The following is a 24,974-nucleotide window of genomic DNA, read 5'->3' as shown; positions in this document are numbered from 1 at the left end:
TAAATGCTCTCTCTATTAAAATATTGTTGACTGATTATTGTTTTATAGGCACCCACTATTCGGCTATATGCAAATTTAAAGGGTTTGGCTCCTTTAAAGGGTTTGGCTCTAGTCAATTCTGTTTGACCTCTTACATCTATATGCGCCACTTTTGTACTAACCAATCCAAGAGCCAAAGCAAGGGGTTGGGGAGGTTTCAAACTGGTAAGTCCGCAAGATCTCAGATCCTTCAAGCTAGAAATCTGGAGCATATGAATAGGGAGATTTTCTGTTTGAACCCCTTTCGTATAATTGACTTGCTGTTTGGACTCCCTTTTTTCAGTGTTGCACTTGGGACTCCCTTTTGACGGAATCAGCCGGGAGTACTCCGTCTCTAAAGTTATACTTTAGAAAATTCCTACTTTACCCTTATATAATAAATATTGTAAGTTGAACCCTTAATTTATTTAACTCAGTAGGATTATTCATGGTTTTTCTCTCTACTCTCTAACATCCATTTCATTTGTGCTATTGCACAAACACAATTTCTCTCTCTATCTCTAACTCATCTGTGCCATTACAAAAGTTTATCTTCCCGGAACATATATCTCTATCAATTATAGATGACAAAAGAAAATGACACAAGAAATTTTGATTCATCACTAATAAGAAATTATAACCCCATAACTATGAAAGTAGGTAAAATCTAAAGGAACTCACTCCATGATTAAATGTAGCAACACAAAGATCGGTGGCAAGACCTAAAAGACAATCACTCAACAGTAAAACCCTTTCAGGTGGGGCACCACGAGCGAGAGGATCATTAGATGTTGATGAAGATGATGAATCAACATCTTCACTATCCCTAATCCTATCCAAATGCTTTCAACTACCCCTCTTCACTATACTTGGTAAAATTTTCCAGGATTTTGACGGTTATGCGTCTGGCATTAACAAGTTGAAAGTGTTACTCTTTCTAAATTGGTGATGATCAGTCACCATCTCTCTACAAGACCATACCCAAGGCCACAACCCAACTTTCTCTCTCTAACAGAAGTGAAGCAAACACGTCTCTCTTTTTCTCTTTCTTCTTCACTTCTGTAGCCTAAACCCTGAATCTGGACAATTACTCGTAGCTCGTCGGTTAGGTTTATAGTCATATAGCTGGGTATTCAATAGAAATCACAATCTTCTACTTTTCTTTTCCTTTTTTCTTCATCAGAGCAAAAAAGGACACCAGAAAGACACATTTCATAATTTCTTTTTATTTCTTGCTTATATCTTAACAACAATGGGGACTAAAAACGCCTTGTATTCTTCCTGTTTATATGCATATCAATTATCTTGATTGTAAACACCAATCTACCTGTGAACTTAACTCAGAAGCATTTTAACCTTCAATAACACAAAGATCAAAGAAGAAAACTCCTTTCACCGCTGGTTTCTGAACCGGATTGAATGATCCGAATTAAGTTGTATTCCTGAAGCAAGGCAAAGACAGTGAAAATCCATGTTCAGAACTACAAACAGAAACCTAATTTGATTTTTGAAACTACAAACTCGAAGCTCTACAACAATATGAGGCTATTCAAATAGATAGAATTCAAAGAAGAGAAAAAGGAAACGAATGAAGAATATATATATATATATATATATATATATATATATAATGGCACATTGATTACGTGCAAAAGAAATTGTCGTAAATGAAGCTTACCAATACTCAAACTGATTGGGAGGATCAAGATGCGGGTAATCCTTCAGAGGTTGGTCTAACTCAAAGCCCTATAAGAAAACCACAAGTATTATGATTAGACACAAAAAAAATCTAGGTATTCTTCAGCCCAATACCGAGACGTATATGCCTTCAGATCCAAGTTATGCTTTCATCTCTCCTTTTAAGTTGCAACATAAAACCAAACTTGTAGTCAATTTAGATGAGTGTCACATTTTGGGGTGAATATTTGTAGCTCTGAAACTTTAAAACTGTAGTGGCAAACTATGAATTGTTCATACGGTGACACTTAAACGAACACCATCAGGGCATAAACTGGACACATATTTTGTGAAAGTGTAAAGAACTACAAAATGGAGTCATTATAAACTATAACAATATCATTGCCAAAGACGCTTACAGATTTGTACCAAGTCATATGAGTAGTTCACTCTGCAACAAATGTGGGTATTCGGAAATATACACCATCAATAGAGAAGAATATTTGATGTTCACTTGCAGTTAGCTGTGGGCAATGGTTTGTTTTAGACACAACTGAAAGCCCTTGATATAGCAAAAACTGTGTAGAACCAGAAGAACCAACGAGTATGACCTTTTTATTTTCCTCAAAAATGAGTATGACCAATCCCGACATGATAATAACAGATAAGAAAGATATAATCATGATTAAAATATAAATATGATATTCTACGAAAAGCCAGGAACCTGTGGATCAACAGCTTCTTGGTCAACATGGAGATCTCCTATAGTGTCTACAACCTGGAAAAAGTGATGATATATAAGCTGATTGTGTCCGTGGCAAGTCAATTCATCTCCCAAGCAATAGAAATGAGGTAACGTGCACACGCTAAAGTTCACAAATTACAATTTTCTTTTCAGTTATAAAATACATATCAATCTTCACAGATTGATCATACCACCGTCAATCAAAGCTACACACCATAAAAATGACTTCGTCAACTGAAGCTTAGGGTTTGATTAAAGTGAGGAGAGGAATGAGAGAAATCTTACATGGTTATTGTCCTCAATCACAGGCAGCGGCTTCCTTGCACGACCTAAATGCAACAATAATATCGCAAAGTCATCACAAGTTTGCAGTCTGACATAACAAATGAAAGAAAAGGAGTGAAAAGAAAAAAAGCTTCTTTTTATAGGCCAGGTGCAGCATGAGCGTACTTGATGTAAACACACGGAATGATTAAGAGAATCTAGCTATGAACTAAAAGACGTTGAAATAAAGCAACAAACATGAAATAAAGAGGATATAAAGGACGATAAGCAGCTTTTATAGGTTGGACGGCTATTAATTAATAAGCCCTAATTCTTATGAATCTTAATTAGTTCTGCCTAGTAGAGAACCCTAATAACCCCATCATTGGCTTCTTGGGAACCCTAAGAGCATTAAGCCCATTCAGCCAACATGTGCCTACAGCCTACATCAGCCTCCCCTTCTTTCAAGAAAAGATTTGTCCCTTGTCTGGTTGGACTAAATGCCTCCGTCGGGTTGTGCATAGGAACGACTAGAAGCATAACGTGTATCATGCCATCATGGTTGAGGTGACACACTTACTTAAGCTTCTTTTATACTTGAAACGCCGCGACTTTTCCCTCTTGATAGGTCTCCTAAAGCACATGAAGTGCTCCCCAGCAAGGAATGTGATGTAGATTGTTGCGGAAGCGTAAAACTATTAGAATCCATTAAATAAACTAACAAGAAAACGATAATCAAATAACGATAAACTGAAATAAATATAAAAGAAGTTGCAATCAAGGGTTTTTGTAATTCAATTCAATGATGAACACGACAGACCGGACTTCTCTTATATAGAGATTAGACTTTCCTAGATAAACTCGAATGCGGAAATAAGATAATTACTAAAGATTATTTCCTTGATTGCTAGGACTCTAAACATGGAAATCTAAATAATAAACGAGAAACTATTCTAATTCGAAAATCTGGCCGTTAGGCCCATTAGTTGACTGGCCGAGAGGCCCTCTCGATGGATGGTCTCCATCATACTCCCCTGCCGAGGAAAAACTTGCCCCCGAGTTGTTGTCGACATAAATTGGATCGTCCGGGTAATATGGATATAAATCAACGATGTTGAAGGTAACGTTCGAGACGATTTTGAAGGGACCAAACCTCTTCTGGCCGATTTTCTTGAAAGTGCCGAGTGGAGTTTAAATGGCGTCACCAAGGCAATCTTTAGCTCCCACTTTGCGCGAGATGTGCCAGAAAGTTATAGAATACAAAGAAGCACCATAACACCAAATATAACATGAATCGTATGATGCCAAGATACTCGCAAAAGCAGTAGTAGTGCACAAAAACGACATTGCCTGTCATCTCCTAGGTTGATGAAGGAACCCACATCTTTCCCAATGAAACAAATAGCTTCGAAAGCATTGGACCACGTTAGTACTTGAATAATCTTCCCACGTTCATCTTCGTGATGATAATAAACCGAGACTCTGTCGTAGATATGCAAGGACGTAATGAACTTAGCCAAATCAACACATAAAATCACGATTGCACTCGAAATACGTAATGTGTTAAGAACTAATGTCATATGGACTTCTTCACTGAACATAACCAATCGACTATGTGAAAACCCTTGAAGGGACGATGTATCGGATACGTGATGTATGTAGTCCCATTGGTTCCATGAATAAAACCAAAAACTAGTGATTATTTCAAGATTATCAAGAGATAAAACCAACGATGACACAATTGGATGTGGAAGAATCCTGTGAATCGAAACAGCTAATCCATCTCCCGGGGTTAAATACTGAACAAATAAATCGTCGAAGCAAGTATTAACCAATTGGAACTCTCCTTCTTTATAAGTCTCGTCGAATTTTTCTTCCTTTGTGGAGTTTAGTATCTCTGACTGATTTGCAACTACAAAACGATTGAAGTATTGAGGTTGTCTTGTGCGATATTTGACGTTCCTATAAACCTGTGAATCTAGGTTCACTTCAACACCGACCCCGAACACTGTGTCTCCATCTTCCATTGCTATCTTCTGTCTATCCTCATTCATCTTCAACCTTTCTAAGAATGTACTTGCATTTCTTACTGTTGCACCCATTTGTGTCAATCTCTTTTCCTGTTCTGTACTCAATGCGGTATTGGACTCGAGAAGTTTAGATCCCACTTCAAGTTCAGAGTACTGTTTTGATTGTAGAGGCTCACCGCCGTTAGTATACGGTTCTCTTTTCACACCTAGATGATGAGAACTATGCACCATTATCTCCATTTGATTTTCCTCTAATGAATCCCTAAACCAATCATGTAAAGGACTATCCTTCACTACCTGAACAACATGTCGGTATCCGTCATAATTGTCATAACCCATATGAACAGCGTTATGATCCTCTTGTCGAACGTTATTCGATAGCTCGTTGCCGACATCTTGATATAGACTTCCACCATAAGAAACAGTAAGAACTTGTGACCCACTACATATACCTAAATAAGGTATATTTCTTTCTAGACAAAGTGTAACTAATCTTAATTCGATCGAATCTTTTTCACGACTAACTGTCGGGTCACTAATGTCCATTCCTTTAATTACATTTAATTCTTCAGTAGAAAGACCAGACATTTCATCTTCGTATAGTGATGGGCCGATGTCTTCGTCTTCACATAGAAGAATACCATGGATTGGTTCAAAATTATCTACAAAATCAACGAACTTGTTCTTCCGAACAGCACGTCTAGACACTATTAAAACCCTTGGAAGCCGTTGGAGAAAAACATCAATATGCTGAATTCGGCCTTCACAAAGATAAACATAATCAAGCCTACCTTCCTCAATCTTCCTCACGATCCTGAAACTGTTCTCATTGATCCATATATTACCACCGCCATTAACGGTATCATAAAGATTATTCAAACCATAAATCAAATACCCCATTTCTTTTCCTTTTCTCATTCTCTCGTTAAAAACCCAAACAGAGATGAAATTTAGCATAGCAAATTTAGGGAGATGTTCACTTCTCATAAAGCTTTGCAATTTATGATGGGAAATTGAAAGCCACTTCAAATTGACGCATGAGCTGAAACCCTCAAGCAAAGTAAGACTACTGAACCCGAGATCAAGTCTTTCGAAGTTACCAAAATTTCTCAAACAAGAGACCTCATGTTTCTCTACAATAGATGTAGATTTAGTAGTTGTGTCTTTGTCGTCTAATTCCTCTTTTGCTGCTGTTTGGTCTGCATCCTTAGGCTTGACGCTGTCGACTTTTTCTTTCCCCGGTAAGTATTCTTGGAGTGGAACAAGGATAAAAAGTTTCTTATGCCACCTAAATTCGTAAGTATTCTGACGGCTTTTATGTACGGCATCAACATCTAAAATCCATGGTCGTCCTAGGATGAGAGGACAGTTCTCCGTGTCAACAATATCACAACAAAGAGAGTCACGATAGTGAGAATTGAGAACCGATTGAGAACGAGAATATGCATTGTTGGCGAACTGCCAATTCGCTTTTGTCAGAAATCCAACCGAGTGTATACGGGCAAGGGTGGTCGTAAGTAGGAAGACCGAGTGCTTTGACGAGACAAAGTGATATCATATTTCCATCGCTATTGTCGTCAATAATAAAGTCACACACCTTATTGTTGATGGTGAGTCTCGATTTGAAAACGTTATGTCTTTCCGCAGGATCCGGAGGTTTTGGAAGAAGGGATGGAGTATGGTGGAGAGATGAAGTCGTGGTGAAGGGTAAAGAAAAAAATTTCTCGTTTTTTGTATCAGGATTTTGCGGGCTCATGATACCAGCTGATGTAGATTGTTGCGGAAGCGTAAAACTATTAGAATCCATTAAATAAACTAACAAGAAAACGATAATCAAATAACGATAAACTGAAATAAATATAAAAGAAGTTGCAATCAAGGGTTTTTGTAATTCAATTCAATGATGAACACAACAGACCGGACTTCTCTTACATAGAGATTAGACTTTCCTAGATAAACTCGAATGCGGAAATAAGATAACTACTAAAGATTATTTCCTTGATTGCTAGGACTCTAAACATGGAAATCTAAATAATAAACGAGAAACTACTCTAATTTGAAAATCTGGCCGTTAGGCCCATTAGTTGACTGGCCGAGAGGCCCTCTCGATGGATGGTCTCCATCAGAATGAAACTTCCCGAAATTTCACCGAAATTTTGCGAAACGTTTCCAAAAATGAGATTAGGTGCACGAAATAACACTTACAACTATTTCCTGCATAGTTTCCACCGACATGATCGAAATTTCCACCGAAGTTGTTCGAAATATCGAAATTTCCACCGACATGATGGAAATTTCGACCGACATAGTAGAAATCTAGCAAAAAAAACAAGGAAACTAATACTAGAAACATATCCATTTCTTCGTCTTTTCATCTTCATTTCTCTTAGATCTCTCTTGATTTTTATGTTATGTTTTCCATGGTTTTTAAATCTATTTGAATGATTTACGCCTTGACTTAACATCCTAAATTGATTTTATCTTAGTAACACCTCTAATATAATTGTATAGTTGACGATACCTTCTCAAACTAACATAGTTTGTTAACTATTATCAGTAAGAATGTTATCTTTTGGGTGTTATAGCCAAAAAATTATTCAATTTACCCCTGGAAGTAACTGTGGAATTGTTAATACTCCCTCAAACTAATAGATAATGGTAAATATCATTTTTATGTTGTATTATGGTTTAATACTCTTGTTACACATCATTGCATCATATTTCTATCATTTCTGTAGATTTGTAAGATTTCCACACTGACCGAAACATTTTTACGAAACGTTTCCACTTTTGAACCGACCGAAATTTTCACCGAAACCGAAATTTCATTCCTTGCTCCCCAGGTGATGAATATTTTGAGTGTTGGAGCTTCATAGTCTTCCTGATTTTTCTTGGACAAATATCCACATCTTAAGTGTTAGACAAATCTTAGTTGCGAATGGTCAGAACTCCTACGAGCCCCACCAGGCAGTGGCGTATCCAGAATTTACTCTCAGGGGATTCTAAAAATTAGTAGTTCCCTTCCAAAAATTTAAGAAACCCTAAAATCTAATTTCAACACAAATAAAGGTGGAGGAGGGGATTGAACCGATGACCTCCAAAGTCCATCCCAAAACTAAGTTGGAGCTCTAACCAGTCTACAAAAGATCATGTTATGTCTTATGTACACACGGACTATGTATCTATCTTGATTCCAAGTTCCAACATAATTAACATAAAAAATGTAAAGTGGCGGACTCAAACTCGCGACCGTGAGGGCATCTACGCAAGTAACGAAACCCTTCAACCGTTGAACCAACTACGATTAGTGTTCAAAAGAGCAACATGACATTACTTATTCACAATAGTTGTTTTTTATTTTTATTTTTGTATTGTTACGTACTACCTACTTTGTCATAGAAGTTAAGGGGGGGGTCCCCCCTAGGCCTCACTTAGGTCGGCCACTGCCACCAGGAATGGGGACCAAAAGTGATTCAGAGTAATGAACTCCGACACATCTTAAGTGTAAAATATCGATGGATATGAACACACTTCTCCATCAACTATCCTTTGTGTATTCTAGTGTAAAAAAATGAACAAGAAAAGGAAAAGAAAAAAGTAGTTGTTCAATAACAGTTGTACATTTACTAAAAACAATCTTTGACCACCATCCTCAAGTATAATATAGAAATCAAGGAAGTCAAGAATCCTACCTCGCCTGCTTTTCAACATCTTTGGCCATATACAATCATCAACTGATTCTTGCTCCGACTCTTTCTGCAACAGATTGCACACATAAAACATTTTCAAAATTATAAACCTCAGGACTCGAGATTTGAATTACGTACAAGCAAGTCATGCTCACCAACTTCCTTTTAGGATCAGATTTATGAGACAAGCCTTTCCTACTACCAGCAGTCTGCTGACTTCTGCTAGCTTTATTTTTCTTGCTAATCTTCTGCGATGTTAAGTTCACACTTCTCATTACTCAGGATAGAGCAGTCTTAAACAAACTAAAAATAAATTGAAATCATAAAAACAAAACATAGTCATGCGAATGCAAAACACACTCACATCAAACTCCTCGTCCTTTGTCTTCGCCACGAACGCATCCCAGTCTTCTTTTTTCACATAGGAAGGTTGTTGTGGATCAATGCCACTTTCTAGGTCCTTCTTTACCTGAATCAATAGCTTGTACTTGTGTTGTCTGTAACAAGATGAAATCTTTTTCCTTGTATAACTTCTATTAATATCAAAATTATATCTTTCCTGCGGCAAATAGATGTGTAGTTAAGAAAGATAACACCAAACTGCTTTAAACGTTGGAGTATATTTGCTTAAGTTATTAAGGTACCTACTGTTAACACGTGAATCACTGACTTGTACTCTTCAACAGGAACATCCCCTATTTGCTTGAATCTCACAGGTAAATAATGGCATACATACGAATTGATTGATCTTTTAAAAGCCCCTGCATTTGGACCCGCCGGGTTACCAGCTTCATCGAAATCTACAGTCAAACGCCTGGATACATTGCGATATGCTACACGACCGGCTCTCTTAGGCACTATTTTTGAACCTGGCCAGGATATGGTTTCAAAATTAAAACCTTATACTTCATAAGAACATAGAAGGGAAGAAAGAGAATGGTAGTTAATAACAAAAGCGTTTCAACCTTGTGTCTCTTCAAAAGGAAAATCAGAACTCTCCATTGCTTCTTTTAGTATGTTTTCAACATCTGCATTTGAATCCACAATACTCATGGCGATGTCTTCCAAGATACTATTCTTATCATGCAGACTTCCATACTCGTTACCATCTTCAGTGTTCAAACATGCACTTTCATCCATATGCGTTTGAAGCAATTTCAGTCCCAAAGGTAATTGATTTTGTTCTGCTGTAGTTACTACTTCTTCCAAATTCTCATGATTATCACTAGTTGTCATGATATCCATTGATGCAGGCATAGAACAATCGTTTGGGAATGCTAGATTTTCATCATCACCACTCGATAATCCAGAACAAAGAGAAACATTGGGCACCACGTCGAAAGCAGACCCACTCGCACCATCTGCTGAAATAGCAATAGTAATCAGCTAATGAAGAATGATATACCAACTGTCTCTTTAATCCAATGAGACACCAACTGTCACCATAAACCACTTTTTGGCAATTTATAGTACACTTCTTTTACCTTTCACAAATGGAGGCGGAAAAATGAAGCATGACTAGATCAAAAAACAGGACAACAAAATTACACTTTTTTTTATGTTCAAAATAAGTATCCATTGAGCCAACAAACAAGCATGGCCAGTCAAATCAGAAAGAGGTTATTTTTATAAACTCGTGGTGGATTATGTTAGACACTAATTCTCAGTTGCCTACTGAATCAGGGGATAGAAAGCTTTGTTAGCTGAATCTGTTAAGTTTGTGGTCGTCCAACTCAAAACCAATTGGCAATGAGTGGAGAGGACTTAGACATTATATTGTTGGTTGCTAGATACCCTTCTCCCATGTGGGGTTATTCTCACACGCCCCTCACGTGGTTAGCCTTAAACGTGTTTTTTTTTCTTCGGGTGACGTGGAGCACGTGTAACTTTTAAGTCTATCACGTGTGGGCCTAGCTCTGATACCATGTGGGGTTATTCTCAAACTTCCAGCATACCTGGTTGTCTGGGTGCTAATATGTTGATAACCCAACTAAACCAAAATTGTTTATTTTCCATAGGTATCCTTTTTTCAGTTCAGTTTGGAGTCTTGTTACCTAGGGCAAGGTTGTTCTAGTGAAAATGACACATGTGAGGCAAGGTGGCCACCTTATGTAGATATCCGTGGTTAAATTATATATCATTTTACAGAATATGTTTCGTATGAAAATCAAATCTCCTCTAGCAGTTAGCAACTACCACAGCACAGCACACATAAACTTCTTGTGTTCCAATCAAGTTATCACAATTCTTCCCTGGTACTGCAGTAAGGGTTTACGTTTGAGAAGTTCATATTTATGACCCCACCTTTGACAAGTTGTACTAAATTCAACATTTCCAACAATTGAATTAAATAACTAATAACTACTGCATAAATTTTTATCCTCCAATATACTGTTCCTTCCCTCTCTCAAAAGAACCAAAGAAGATCTGGTACACAAGCAACAATACATTTGTTGTATAAAATAATTAGTTACAGCAGTTCCAGTATTCTATCAGTTTGGGATTTGGATACTGTTGATTGGAGTCCATAATGCATCAGTAACTGTGCTATGCTGTGCTACACTACGTTATGATGTGCTACGCTATGCTGTGCTACGCTATGCTGTGCTATGCTATGCTATGCTACGCTACGCCACGCCAAAGGAAGTGGTGCCCTGGAGACAGAGCTCGAAAAAGTGGTGAAGTGGCAACTTAATGGAAGACCATCCACGATCTATACCGTCTTCACGGGAAAAATGACCCTTATAACAGTTTCTCTTCTACTCTTAACAGAGGGTAGTAAAGATTAAAAACTAAGTATAATCGTTCAATGTTATAAAACAACTTTCAAGGCTACTCGTGGAGGCGTGCATCGACGCGAGGCAGTCACCTAGTGCCTCGAGCCTTACGTATTTGAACTCGAGACTAAAACATTTGTATCTGAAGTCACGGGATATTTTTGAGTTGTTGGGGCTACACAAAAATATCAGTATTTTTTATTAAACAGTCCGGGACTTTATATTTACGGTAGTAAAGTATAAACAGGTATTATACTTTCACATAATTGATATCAATTTCCTTAAAAAAAATAGATAGTTTACGCCTTTTACGCAACAAGGCGTACCCCTCGAGGCCTTGCATCTCCTTGTGAAAGCAAATAGCCTTGAGGCGCAAAAACGTATTTTAAAACAATGTAGCAATGAAAACAAAGGGTTAACAATGAAGGAGTATATACTATGACTTCACCCAGAGTACCATATACCGAGAAACCAATTGGCAATGAGTGGAGAGGACCTAGACATTATATTTACCCGGGCTAAATCGCCCTTCTTGGGACTATTCTCGCATTCGCCGTAAAATTTTGAGGAATTACAAAATCTATTGAAAAGAAAAAAAAAAAAAAAAAGAGGAATTACATAATGGGAGTAACAGAATGGGTAAAAAATACTCAAAAAGGCGTCTCCTTTAACCTAAACTGATGAAATTGACTTAATAATGATGTTCAATCTATCGAAAAAGAAGAAATTAGTAAGAAAAAAAATGATACCTAATTCTCGGACCTCCTTTCTCTTAATGAATAGAATCAATAGATCTTCATGTAACGCTCGAATAAGGTCAGTTCGTGAAGAAGCTCTAGCAATCAAAGTCGATTGATAATTCAACAAATTATGCATTCTTTGTCTATCTAATTCTCTCTCGTCAGAAACAAGATTACGATCTTCCAATAACTTGATCTCTTTATTCAATCCATCAATTTTTGCTTCCTCACTTCGAATATTTGAACTAATCTTTTGATGATCTTGAAGAACTCTTCTGATTGACGATTCAATCTGTTCCATTTTCAATTCGAATTGAAAGTAATTTGACCTAATTATTCACATTTCGTCTGCCATCGCTACTTTCTCGTAATCGCAAATGCATTGAAGCAAGTGAAAAGAATGACTGAAACTGCTAGTATTTTTCTTTGGTGCGATTGGAACAAATTTTAGAAACGGACGTGAAAGATGTTTGCATTGAATTTAAGTTTTTGGTTGCATCCGGGTGATTATATAGCATGAGGGATCGGCTAAATGCACCAGAAAAAAATGTTTTTAGCACCCGGAAGAGAAGATTGACCAAGGGCAATCTCTTTTGGTCACAAACATCTGTTGGCACTCGGTTATAAAGTACACAGATCAACCCGTCCGAAAACCTAAGCGAAGGTTCAGTCTCGGGCTGGTCAGTCTGAGCCCCTTGCTTTTAGGTCTCGGACTGGCCAGTTCGAGTCATTATCTTGCTTGTTTTGGACTTGCTATCATATTCAACCCTAACTTTGCTTCACGAAAAATTCTAACCTAATTTGATTGTTTAACGCTAGAACTGGATATAATATGTGGTTTAGGGTTTGATGTTTTGAAATTACTTATTTTGGGGCTTTTTATGTTAGATCATCAAGAAGAAGAAGAAGAAGAAGAAGAAGAAGAAGAAGATGGTGATGATACGAAGGAGAAATAGAAGATGATGGTGAAATTTGATTGTGTCATACTTTGTTTGATGTTATAGGATTTCATGGTAGTTTGATACTTTAAGATTTCATGGTGGTTCCTTCAAGTGATGATGATGATGGTGATGATACGAAAGAGAAGAAGAAAACGCGAAGGAGATACGTAAAAGAAGAAGCAAAGAGAAAGAAAGAACAACGAGAAGGGAAAAAAAAGATAAGTCAAAGTGGGTGTCGGACGCCTGGGTGTCTCACCCAGGTCGTACCCCGCCAATGGGCACCGGGGGTGAATAGAAATTTTTCAGGTGCCTTTAAACGCTCCCATAGCATAATTGATCACTTCAGATAAAACAAACACTACCACGGGAGAAAAACAAATACCACTTAAGCGGTAAAGGCGTTTTCTACAAATATATATATATATATATATATATATATATATATATATATATATATATATTTAAGAGCATCTCCAATGCAAGACTCGATCTTAAAATCTTAAGTATCACCTACGACTTTAGAGTTTTTTATAGAAAAAAAACCCCTCTAACGCAAAATTCAATTGAGATCTTAAGATGATGTGGAAACATTTAATTTTGAGATGTCTCAATTACAAACTCTATTTTTGAGATCTCTTTTGAGAGTCTTAAGTGTCATAGTCATTAAATTTAATTTTTAGACCAAGTCGTTGATCACAATCCCTTGATCACCTCTCTCGTGCTAACGTTACTGAGTAACATGGCTCCCCGACCAAGTCGACCTCCTCCTTTAACATTATAAATAGAGAAGAAAAAATACAAACCAAATCATGCTATATTCGCTCGAAGCATTTTACTCTACTCATTATTCTCCTTTCGATTAATCTTTGGTGTTCATTTCGCTCAAATAACGTGATGCATAGTCTAGTGGGAGTAGGAACATGTCGTAGATAATCGTGGGAGTAGAAGCTACTTACAGACATGATTAACATCACCTTCTCATCATGATCACCGTCTTCGATCATCCTCACCCTTGCTTTCGAACACCCATCGTAAGTGTATCATTCCCGTAGAAATCTATTCTGACTACTCTACAGGCGGAGCTAATCAAAGTATTCTGATGACGGTTATCTCTTATTTCGCTTTCATATTATCTTATCCAGTAGCTAATTTGACCATTATAGCCCCTTTGGTCGACACCGCCCTAGTGTCCAAAGGCTTCACTGTTGTGTCTCTATTTTGTTTGCAAGTCATTTCACGACGTGGTCGGTGCCTGCATCATTAAACCCACCCTGTTAAGACTTCTGAAATTTTGGCCCGTTGACTTTTACACTTTGACCCGTAGTCTTTTCGATCATTCACACACATTAGACAATAAATAAATAAATGAGAAAAAATCTTACTGCACTAACTTTCAACATTTTGTAGCAGCGCCTTAACAAAATGATACTAATTTTCGTTATTACACCTCATACGTTATTCTTTTTATCATCTATTAATCTTGACTCGAAGAATTATATAATATTCTCATGATCTCATCAATTACTTAACTTTTCATAATTTTTTTAAATCGTAATAATTTTCACGCTGAGCGAAATATTCTTCCATCTTAAGGTTTTCATTTATTTTACTATGATACTATCTCTCCCTACAAAGTTGGTAATCTTTCTTTCGAAAGCTACTCTTCATGTTTAGTTTTTGTTTTCTCTTTATGATTTATCAAGTTTTTTTCCTTAACTTATCCACTTTTTATTATCTTCAAGAACTTCCAGATCTACTAAAAAGTTTGTCTAATTTAAGTTATTTTTTCCCTATTTTTCCACATTTCACTTTCTCCATCTAAATCTTCTTAGTTCTTAATCTAAACCTTATGTGATCTATCTCTGTCGTGTTATGAATGGCAGTTATTGACTTAGTATTTCTATTTTGAATAACCCCTGTAAATCAGGGCATTGACCTAGTTTTTTGCTTCGATCCACTACTACGTGGACTAGGAGTTTACTTATCTTACTGTTGCTTTCTGTATGGCTATATATAGCCTGTTTTCTATTGAATAAAGTGTGCTTTTCTCTCTTGTTTACTCACTGCTACTAAGTATTCCTAGTTGGTTTCAATATTTGGTATTAGAGCTGAGTTGAATCTGTGACACACACACATATTTATATATAAGAGGGAGGATAGTTTAAAGAAAATCTTGTAACCGCAGCTAAAGATGACATGACAGAAGGCAGTTTCGTTCAACCAGCAATACCACGATTTGATGGGCACTACGAACATTGGAGCATGTTGATGGAGAATTTTCTTCGCTCCAAAGAATATTGGCAAGTTGTTGAGGATGGGATTTCTGCTGCAGCAGAGGGTGTTGAGCTCTCGGATGAACAAAAGAAGGAGATGGCTGATCGAAGATTGAAAGACTTACGAGCAAAGAATTATCTCTTTCAGGCCATCGATCGTTCAATCCTTGAGACTATTCTGGATAAGGAAACTTTGAAAGGAATTTGGGACTCAATGAAGAAAAAGTTCCAGGGAAATGCAAGGGTCAAACGTGCTCAATTGCAAGCCCTTCGCAAAGATTTTGAGATCCTCCATATGAAGGAAGGTGAGTCTGTTTCTGATTACTTTGCTCACACTATCACTATTGCTAACAAAATGCGCTACCATGGTGAATCATTGTCTGATGTTGCTGTTATTGAGAAGATCCTACGCTGATCAATGATCTTGAAGTTTGATTATGTTGTTTGTTCCATTGAGGAGTCCAAAGACTTGGACTCTATGTCGATTGATGAGCTCCAAAGTAGTTTATTGGTTCATGAACAACGAATGCAAGGCCATATTATGGAGGAACAAGCATTAAAAATCACCTATGACAACAAAGTTAGCAAACCAGGACGTGGTGGCGGTACCTTTCGAGGCAGGGGGCGAGGACGTGGGAGACAAAACTTTGATAAAACTCTTGTTGAATGTTTTTATTGTCATGATCTTGGCCATTTTCAGTATGAATGTCCAAAAAGGAACAAGGGAAAGGAATCATAAGCCTACTATGCTGAAACATCAGAACCCTTGTTGCTAATGGCGTACGTTGATGTTGAAGGGTTGAAGGGTTGAAGGAGGAATCATAACTTGACAAACTTGAAATTGATAATTGTATAAAGGCTAATTGTACAAAGGAAACACTTCTCATGACTCATGTCGAGAAATCACCTGACGAAACAACATGGTTTCTAGATTCAGGTTGTAGTAATCACATGTGTGGATATAAAGAATTTTTCACAAATTTAGATGAGAGCTTTCGCAAGTCCGTGAAGCTTGGTGATAACTCCAGCATTGGTGTAATGGGAAAAGGCCGCATTCACCTCCAAGTCAATCATGTTTCACAAGTTATTACAGAGGTATTTTATGTCCCGGAACTTAAAAACAATCTTTTAAGCATAGGTCAGCTGCAGGAGAAAGGTTTGGGATTACTATTTCGACATAACAAGTGTAAGATATACCACCCGGAGAGAGGTCTTATTATTGAAATGATGAGACATGAAAATGTCCCATCTGAATCTCTTAACTTGGGTTAGTTAGTCCATTTCGAGCAGTTACTCTCATGAATTACTTGTTTCTCTTGACCAGGTGTCTTCTATGGAATTGAGCGCGAAAAACGGTTAAAATCGGGAGATTGACACTCTTAAGGGAACTTTGGTCATTTGGAGGTTATGGTAGTTTGATGGATTGGTCAATGTTGTTGCTCGGATGAAACTAGAGTCCAAGATGGACCCTCAGGCGAAAACGGAAATCAAATCGGAGTTCGGAGGAGCAAATAAGCTAAAATCAAATGTTGGGTCAGAGTGGGTTGACTCAAGTGAGGCCAAGAACGTCCAGAAAAACGTGGCATGATCTAGGCGGGTGGACTGATGGCTCGGATTATTTGTGGGCTATTTTCGGATACAGATGGTGGTACTATGAGAATTTTTAGGGTCTTCAGTTTAGTGTAACTGGGCGCATGATATTGCCATGCACTTGGGCGCAATCAAGGACAATCCAACGGATAAGAAACTTTGCACTCACATGGCTTAATCGGGAATCGCGTCACAACCTCTTAAGCTACCTCGCGCAGTACTGAATCAATTCTATTTACAGCACGTCCCTACCTGATTCTTCACTCAAACGGTTGTTTCCATATTTATGGGAATATTTTATTCCCTTTCCTTCTTATCTCTCTAATTTTTTATTATATCTCCTTCTCTTGTTTCCATTAACAGTAGAGAGAGAAATTTATTTCTCTCTTAAACACAAAACCTTCTAATAACAGTGATGTAAAGGAGGGATTTGGTTGATGAAATATTTCTAGTGAGAAGGCATGAGCTGGTGTATTAACAGAGAAGGAAACAATTCGAATTCAAATATATTCTACAGAGAGATGATGGAAGGTGGGGGATTGAAGAAATATTTTTAGAGAGAAGGGGTTGACTGGTTTGGTTATTATAAAACAGAGAAGAACTAAGTTAATGATATCTCGGTTTGGGGTCGAAAACAATCACCATCTCGACTGGAGAGTCTTCCTCTGGTAGCTCAACCAAAACCGACTATATTAGAGAGAGAGAGAGAGTGATGTAAAGAGCTCTCGGTGTTAGGTCATCTGACGACAAAAGAAGTAGAAAGAGGTTTAGAGAGAGAGAAGGAATTTGAGTTTACTGTTTTCTGTTTCTTCTTCTTCTGATTCTTCTCTTAGTGAGAAAGAGAGAGTTAGATAGAAAGAGTTGAGAGAGAGATAGATATATTGTAGAGAGAGAAAGACTGAATCAAATTTATAAATCCATTATCATCTTCTTCTTCTTCTTTATTTATCATCATTCGGTTATACATATTATAGAGAGTTCATAGCTTATTTAGAGAGAGAAAGAGAGAAGTCTGGAAAGAGAAATAAGAGAAAACAGAGAAGGAGAAGAAAAACCAGGGAAGGAAAATTATTTTCTCACCTGGAAATCGTTTCCTGGAAGACGAGAAAATAATTTTCCCTAAGGGTCTGTTTGGAAGAATTTTGGGAAAACAGAAGGAAAATCTTTCCCTAAGGACCTGTTTGGTTCTGAAATAGCGAAAAAGTTAAGTTTTCTTCTCCCTCTCTTTACTTTATTTTCCAATTTCTTTTATTTAATGTCCATGAGTAACTAATTCTCTATCTAGGATTTTAGATGAAGTTCTTCATAAGTAATTTTATCGACATGATTTATTAATATTTTTTGCTTTTCATGATAAAATCTTCCGGATTTTTAGACCATTCATGGACTAGAATCTGAGTGATATATAAAATTCGCTAATTAAATCCAAATAAATTGTCGTTAGAATTGTTAGGAGAACGGATTCAGAAAACCCTAGGCTCTCCCCCCATTTGAGTTCCTTGTATCATTTGTATTTTATTTCCGTAATTTTATTTTAATATTTTATTCATTTTAAAATCAAAACCATTTTCAAAATCTTAATATTTCCTAGTTTTAGAATAGATTTCACTTAGTCTCTGAGGAACGAACCGGTCTTACCGAAAATTATTACAACTTGACGCTCGTGCACTTGCGAGTGTAGACCTATTTAGGGTAACCTTTCTACGAAACAACTATGTCGCCGAACAGGATGTTCATCCTTCTTGCTAAGATACAACCTCAAGAACAACACTGTTTCGTCACTCCTACACAAAATATGGATTATCTTTGGCATTGTCGGTATGGTCACTTAAGTGTCGGAGGCCTCAAAACTCTACAACAGAAACAAATGGTTCATGGTTTGCCACATTTGTCATGTTCTAGCCTGGTATGTGAAGATTATGTGTTGGGAAAACATCATAGAAGTTCCTTTCCACGAGAAAGTATGTGGAGAGCATCACATCCGCTTCATCTGATTCACTCAGATATTTGTGGGCCAATTTCTCCCATCTCAAATAGTCACAAGAGATACATTCTAACCTTTATCGATGATTTCAGTCGGAAACTTTGGGTGTTTTTCTTAACAGAAAAATCAGATGCGTTTAGAGTGTTCCAGCTATTTAAAGTAAAGGTTGAGAAAGAAATTGATACTAGTATCCGGGGCTTACGAACTGAACGAGGTGGAGAGTTCACATCTACTAAGTTTATTGAGTTTTGTGCAACCAATGGGATACATCGTCAACTCACTGCAGCCTACACTCCTCAACAAAATGGAGTGGCTGAAAGAAAAAATCGAACCATTATGAACATGGTCAGAAGTTTGCTCAATAGCCGACAAGTTCCCAAAACCTTTTGGCCTGAAGCTGTCAATTGGGCAGTACATATTTTAAATAGAAGTCCTACACTTGTTGTTCGAAATAAAACTCCAGAAGAAGTATAGAGTAGAATTAAACCATCAGTTGCGCATTTCCGAGTTTTCGGATGTGTGTCCTATGCCCATGTTCCGGACAGCAAACGCACCAAGTTGGATAACAAGAGCTTAAAATGTGTCTTGTTGGGAGTTAGCGAGAAGTCCAAAGCATACCGCTTATATGATCCTATTTCACAAAAGGTGCTTATTAGTCGTGATGTTATTTTCCATGAAGAGAAAAGTTGGCCATGGGATGATAGTCATGCTGAAGCTATTCAAGCACCTCTTGACTGGAATGATACATATGAAGATAGCAATAATAATAACCAAGATGAAGCCATAAATACTATCTCAGAAGGGCCTAGTCAGGAGGGAGGTATTGAATGCACTCAAGTTGATAATAATACTGATTTATATGAAGAAAATCAAGAACATCAAGCAGCTGAAGACATGACAAATGTTGATCCTAGTTATCTTGATCCTAGCTTTGCTGATCTTAATTCTAGAACTACTGAAAGGCGTCCTCGACACCCACCTATCTGGATGCGTGATTATGAAAGTGGACAACACCTATCTGATGATGATCATCAAGGTAATTTTGCTTTATTTGTTAATGAGGATCCTTTATTATATGTTGATGCAGCGAAAAGTGCCAAATGGAGACGTGCTATGGACTCCGAAATTGCAGCCATTCAGAAAAACGATACGTGGTACCTAACAGATCTTCCTCATGGAACAAAAACAATCGGGGTAAAATGGGTTTACAAAACTAAACTGAATGAGCATGGAGAAGTCGAAAAATACAAGGCTCGTCTTGTCGCCAAAGGGTATACTCAACAACATGGAGTTGATTACACTGAGGTCTTTACTCCCGTGGCTCGTATGGATACTATACGGCTGATCATTGCTCTCGCAGCCCAAAAGAGGTGGCTTTTATTTCAATTAGATGTTAAATCGGCATTTCTTCACGGTGAGTTAAATGAGGAGGTGTATATTGAGCAACCTCCTGGTTACTTGGTAAAAGGAGCTGAAGATAAAGTATACCGCTTACGAAAAGCTTTGTACGGTTTAAATCAAGCCCCACGCGCATGGTACAGTCGCATTGAAGCCTACTTTCTAAGGGAAGGGTTTGAGAAATGTCCCTATGAGCATACTCTGTTTATCAAAAAAATCATCACAAGGTTTCTTACTTGTGTGTCTTTATGTAGATGACCTTATCTTTACTGGAAATGACGAGACTTTGTTAAACTCTTTCAAAGATTACATGAAGAAGGAGTTTGATATGACTGATCTTGGAAGAATGAGATATTTTCTTGGTTTAGAAGTTTCACAAAGAGATGATGGCATTTTTATTGGTCAGAAAAGGTTTCAAATTTGCCGAAGACTCTTCTAGCATGGCAATGAACAGTACCTTGTACATGCAAATGGTCGGGAGTTTGATGTACTTAACATCTACGAGGCCTGATATTATGTTTGTTGTCGGTTTACTGAGTAGATATTTATCTCGTCCTACTGAAACACACTTCCAAGCTGTTAAGAGAGTACTTCGTTACATAAAAGGAACTCTCACATATGGAATCTTCTATAAACGAGATGGTAATAAGGAACTTATTGCTTTTACCGACAGTGATTATGCAGGACATTTAGAAGACAGAAAAAGTACATCGGGGTTTTCCTTTTTGCTAAGTTCTGGAGTTGTATCTTGGTCCACAAAGAAGCAACCTGTTGTAACACTTTCCACCACTGAAGCAGAATTCGTTGCTGCTGCCTTTTGCGCTTGTCAGGCCGTGTGGTTGCGAAGAATGCTAGATAAACTTGATCATACTCCTATTGGTCCTACATTGGTATACTGTGACAACAACTCCACTATTAAACTAACGAAAAATCCTGTTATGCACGGACGCAGCAAACATATTGATGTCCGTTTTCACTTCCTGCGTGATCTGGCTCGAGATGAAGTTGTAACATTGGAACATTGTCATACTCAAGAGTAGTTAGCCGATATAATGACCAAACCATTGACTCGAGTCGTCTTTGAGAAGTTACGTACGTTGCTTGGTGTTTGTCCCGATCCAGGATTAAAGTGAAGACAATGTCATCAGTTTAAGGGAGGGAATGTTATGAATGGCAGTTATTGACTTAGTATTTCTATTTTGAATAACCCCTGTAAATCAGGGCATTGACCTCGTTTTTTTGCTTTGATCCACTACTACGTGGACTAGGAGTTTACTTATCTTACTGTTGCTTTCTGTATGGCTATATATAGCCTGTTTTCTATTGAATAAAGTGTGCTTTTCTCTCTTGTTTACTCACTGCTACTAAGTATTCCTAGTTGGTTTCAATATGTCGGTCCGGTGGTGCTTTTAACTTTTGTAGATTCTTACTCTCTCACTTCTACCAAATTTATTGTTAATCCCACTTGTCAATTGGTTTTTTGTTTTCTTCTCTAGATTCTTAGCACACACAAAATGGAACAACCCTATTTTCTCTGTATGTTTGTTTATCACTACAATTACTTGACGGTCGTTGAGTTAAACAAATCCAACGTTGACATCAAACACCGGTTGGAGGAAGAGGACAAAGCACGTCTCAATTGCGAAGTCCTTTCGGACTAAGGGGCTACACGTGTGTATCTTCTACTCTAGCTAATGGGTTGGTCTTCCTAGTGAGTCTAGTGGTGGTCAGCAGACCCATAGTTGCCTTTTATGGTTGGCATTGTTTTTACTACACATTAGGTCATCCGTTCAATCTGGGGATACTTAATTGGGCACGGACATTCCTTTTGTTCAGTAAAACTTTTGATCCAGGGGAATGATCCAGGTTTAGTTCTGATACTCATTGTGGAATATCCTCCCTCCTTGATGACTATATGATAAAAATGGGCTTAACTCCTTACTTGTTATTCAATTGCACCGATCACGTAGCTCTCCTCCCGCCTTTAGCAGTTTCACTACTTATTCCTGATTCGGTTGGATTTTCGAATTCAGACTGGGTTGACAACCCTGAGTACCAGGTATCAAATTGTTTCTCTTTTGAGAGAAGTCTGTAGGGGGGGAGGGGGTATCCTTGGAACCTTTTGGTTCCGCTTTTTGGAAGTTCAGAGCCTTCGAGGAAGGTTTTTAATTTCCTTTTTCATCCTACTTGGGAGATGCTAGGTTTGTCTTCGCTTTTAAAACAATTTCGGATTGGTAAGTTGTCTGGAGTTAGCTGCTTATTCATAATATGCTGGTTTATGACAGGTTTTGTTGCAAGGGGGTCATATCATGCTTGCCTTTAGTTCTACTTTGAAGAAATGTCCTTGCAATTGAAGGAGTCAACTAAGAACAACTTATGTGCTTTATGTTTTGACTTTATGTACTTAGTTGATGTAATCTTTGTTTCTTCATATGTTTTGACATATGAAGCATTAGACTTTTGATTGTTAGTTTATTGAGGTTGGCTTTAGCATTAGATACTCAAAGACATGATAATGGCTAGCGCGCAATCATAGAAAAAAATATGTTAGGAATAGAGCCAAAAACCGTATTTATTATTGTTGGAGTCCAACAAATGGCTTTTGTGAAGTCTGAGACAATAATATTAACAAAAGATTTATTAGAGTCACATATTTTGATTCAACCCAGAGGTAGAATTTTAACACGATAACAACTCAAAGAAGATTTTATCTTTTTGGGAGACCATCTCCGATACGTAATTCATTTTGTTTATTGATAAATTTCTCAGCTATTCTGCTGATATATTATATTTTCGAAAGAAAAATATTGATTACTATACGAAAATAAAAGCATATAAATAAAGGTAGTGAAATGAAATAACTCCATATGACATATCAAACCAATCTTATTTAACAAAAACTCCATCTATCATTTACCCTAGCTATCTTCTAGCTAATTATTATACTAATTGTTATTATTATTTCTTAGATGATTATTTCATAAAATTTCTTACACCCATTAAACAACAGGGTTTATAAGATCATTGGGTAAATCCCACAAGACACAATCTGTAAATTCCCCTAACTTTGTTCTCCCATTTTTTTCACAATTACCTTCTTCTATATCTCTATCTTCTCCTTTCTCATTCAACCCATCTCCTCCTGTACAAGTACTTCCTGTGCAAATACTCTGATTCCATGGTGAATTATCATCTCCTTCATTTCCATAAGAAGATGGACCAAATTGATATCCACATACATTTGATAATAACCCAGTACAAGAACCAGAAAATCCATTATTAGAAGTCTCACCATTAGAAGACCAAGTTTTAGGTTTATCATTTTCTTGCATTGCTCTTGAAACACTTAATTTAATCTTTTGTATAGTTTCATCTCTATCGTCGTATTTTCCCGCATTATATGTATTTGTATGAGGACTAGTATTACTATTAAGTAAAACTGAATCATACCCAGAAGAAATTCCTGTATGTTGAAGTTGAAAATCGACGCGTTTTTTTGTGAGTAAATGAAGCATTTCATCTTTGAAACAACCAAGAGCTGCCTCTGTTAGATGAGCTACTTGAGGTGGAGCTAATGTGGTTGCTATTTCAGCCATTAGGTGTGAGAATGGCTTGTGGGTTACTGGATCAATTCCCATCCCTGATAGTTTCTTCTTTAGCTTTGTGTTCCAGTGATTCTTGATATCGTTATCAGTTCGACCGGGTAATTGTGCAGCAATTAATGACCACCTGTGTCGTTTTTATACCCAGGTTAGAATAATGAAGCAACTATATATAATCTATCGAACTTACGAATTTCACATTTATAATATAGTTTTTGTTACCTGTTTCCTACAACAGAGTGAAGTTTGACAATTGTTTGTTCTTCTGGTTCTGAGAATTCACCATGTTTAAGATCTGGACGAAGATAATTTGTCCATCGAAGACGACAACTCTTGCCACATCTCTGAAGTCCTGTAGGAATAGAACATAAAGTGCGACGTTGTTAAACTGTTGCTATTGTTGTACTGTCTCTATTTTTGTGAATGCTAGTCTCCCCTGACTGCCGTCCTAATGTTAGGCCGATAGTCAAGTGTAGACAGACACAAAACAAATTCGAACCCTAATCTCCACAGTCGAGAATCACATATGTTACCGCTCAACTAAAGTGAACTTCACAGTATATTTTCTGAAAATCTATTTTTATAGTAAAAGGGAACGTACCAGCACTTTTAGGGATGAGACGCCAATTACGGGTGCCGTGTTGAGCGATATACGCGGAGAGTTTGTTGTCTTCTTCGGGTGTCCATTGTCCTCTTTTGACATTGTCTTTCTCACAACAAGGAATTCTACCCATCTCAAGATTTTGAGGAGCAAACTCTCTTTCTTTTCTTTTCCTTTCCTTTAGAAAGTTAACTTGAAGAAGAAGAAGAAGAAGAGATAAAGATAATGATAAATTGAAAACTCTAAATAGTAATTAAAATGTACTTGAAGAAGAAGAAGATAGAATTTTGTATTTTGTTTATTTTGGTGTGGTGTATTTAAGGTTGTATTTTTACTAAAATTGTGTGGGTTTATTTTTAAATATATAATAGTGTAAAAGAGAGAGAGAGAGAGGGAGGGGGTCACGTGGATAGAGTAAACATTGAAGGAGCATGATTTTAGTAAAGAATTCAACGCTGTTGTGTGCGTGAGGGATGGACCGGTAGCTCACTCCCAAGACGCCCGGTCAACTCTCTCTCTCTCTCTCTCTCTCTCTCTCTCTCTCTATATCTGCCTCTCAGACTAGAGAGAGAAAGAGATGTATAGAGAGAGAATAGTGGCATTGTAGTACGTTGGTCACTCACACAAAACTACAAGTTTTTCTTG

The 24,974-nt window shown here is 37.3% G+C and overlaps 3 protein-coding genes across 5 annotated transcripts; all 3 read right to left on the bottom strand.

Moving 5' to 3' along the window:
- Positions 1 to 1,228: 1,228 nt before the first annotated feature.
- LOC147556083 (uncharacterized) lies at positions 1,229 to 12,423 on the bottom strand. Of its 3 annotated transcripts, XR_015235138.1 has the most exons (11): positions 11,950 to 12,423; positions 9,389 to 9,787; positions 9,072 to 9,292; positions 8,788 to 8,982; positions 8,579 to 8,671; positions 8,222 to 8,490; positions 7,571 to 7,685; positions 2,726 to 3,354; positions 2,420 to 2,473; positions 1,697 to 1,764; positions 1,229 to 1,460 (listed from the first exon to the last, which is right to left on the bottom strand). XR_015235138.1 is itself a non-coding variant. In XM_086663825.1 (10 exons), the coding sequence occupies exons 1-10, from the start codon at positions 12,239 to 12,241 to the stop codon at positions 1,448 to 1,450; spliced, it is 1,443 nt and encodes a 480-aa protein (XP_086519951.1). In that variant the 5' UTR covers positions 12,242 to 12,423; the 3' UTR covers positions 1,229 to 1,447. The 3 variants fall into 3 exon arrangements, 2 of the variants coding, with proteins under 2 accessions (XP_086519951.1, XP_086519952.1); XM_086663825.1 differs by lacking the exon at positions 7,571 to 7,685 and having other exon boundaries at positions 2,726 to 2,769; positions 8,427 to 8,490; XM_086663826.1 differs by lacking the exon at positions 7,571 to 7,685 and having other exon boundaries at positions 2,726 to 2,769; positions 8,427 to 8,490; positions 9,389 to 9,784.
- LOC147556084 (uncharacterized) lies at positions 3,437 to 6,630 on the bottom strand. The gene has a single exon (XM_086663824.1). It carries the CDS (start codon positions 5,719 to 5,721, stop codon positions 3,955 to 3,957), a length of 1,767 nt encoding a protein of 588 aa, XP_086519950.1. The 5' UTR covers positions 5,722 to 6,630; the 3' UTR covers positions 3,437 to 3,954.
- Positions 12,424 to 22,979: 10,556 nt separating the features above from the next.
- MYB80 (myb domain protein 103) lies at positions 22,980 to 24,681 on the bottom strand. Its single transcript, XM_086662815.1, has 3 exons — positions 24,330 to 24,681; positions 23,951 to 24,080; positions 22,980 to 23,855 (listed from the first exon to the last, which is right to left on the bottom strand). The coding sequence occupies exons 1-3, from the start codon at positions 24,460 to 24,462 to the stop codon at positions 23,126 to 23,128; spliced, it is 993 nt and encodes a 330-aa protein (XP_086518941.1). The 5' UTR covers positions 24,463 to 24,681; the 3' UTR covers positions 22,980 to 23,125.
- Positions 24,682 to 24,974: the final 293 nt, after the last annotated feature.

This window comes from Eschscholzia californica, unplaced genomic scaffold, assembly GCF_041429995.1.
Source record: "Eschscholzia californica isolate CP2 unplaced genomic scaffold, dmEscCali1.0.p SCAF_2, whole genome shotgun sequence".
In the NCBI taxonomy this organism is placed as follows: Eukaryota; Viridiplantae; Streptophyta; class Magnoliopsida; order Ranunculales; family Papaveraceae; genus Eschscholzia; species Eschscholzia californica.
Note: the sequence above shows the minus strand (reverse complement) of the source record. Positions and strands in the feature narration are given on the sequence as shown.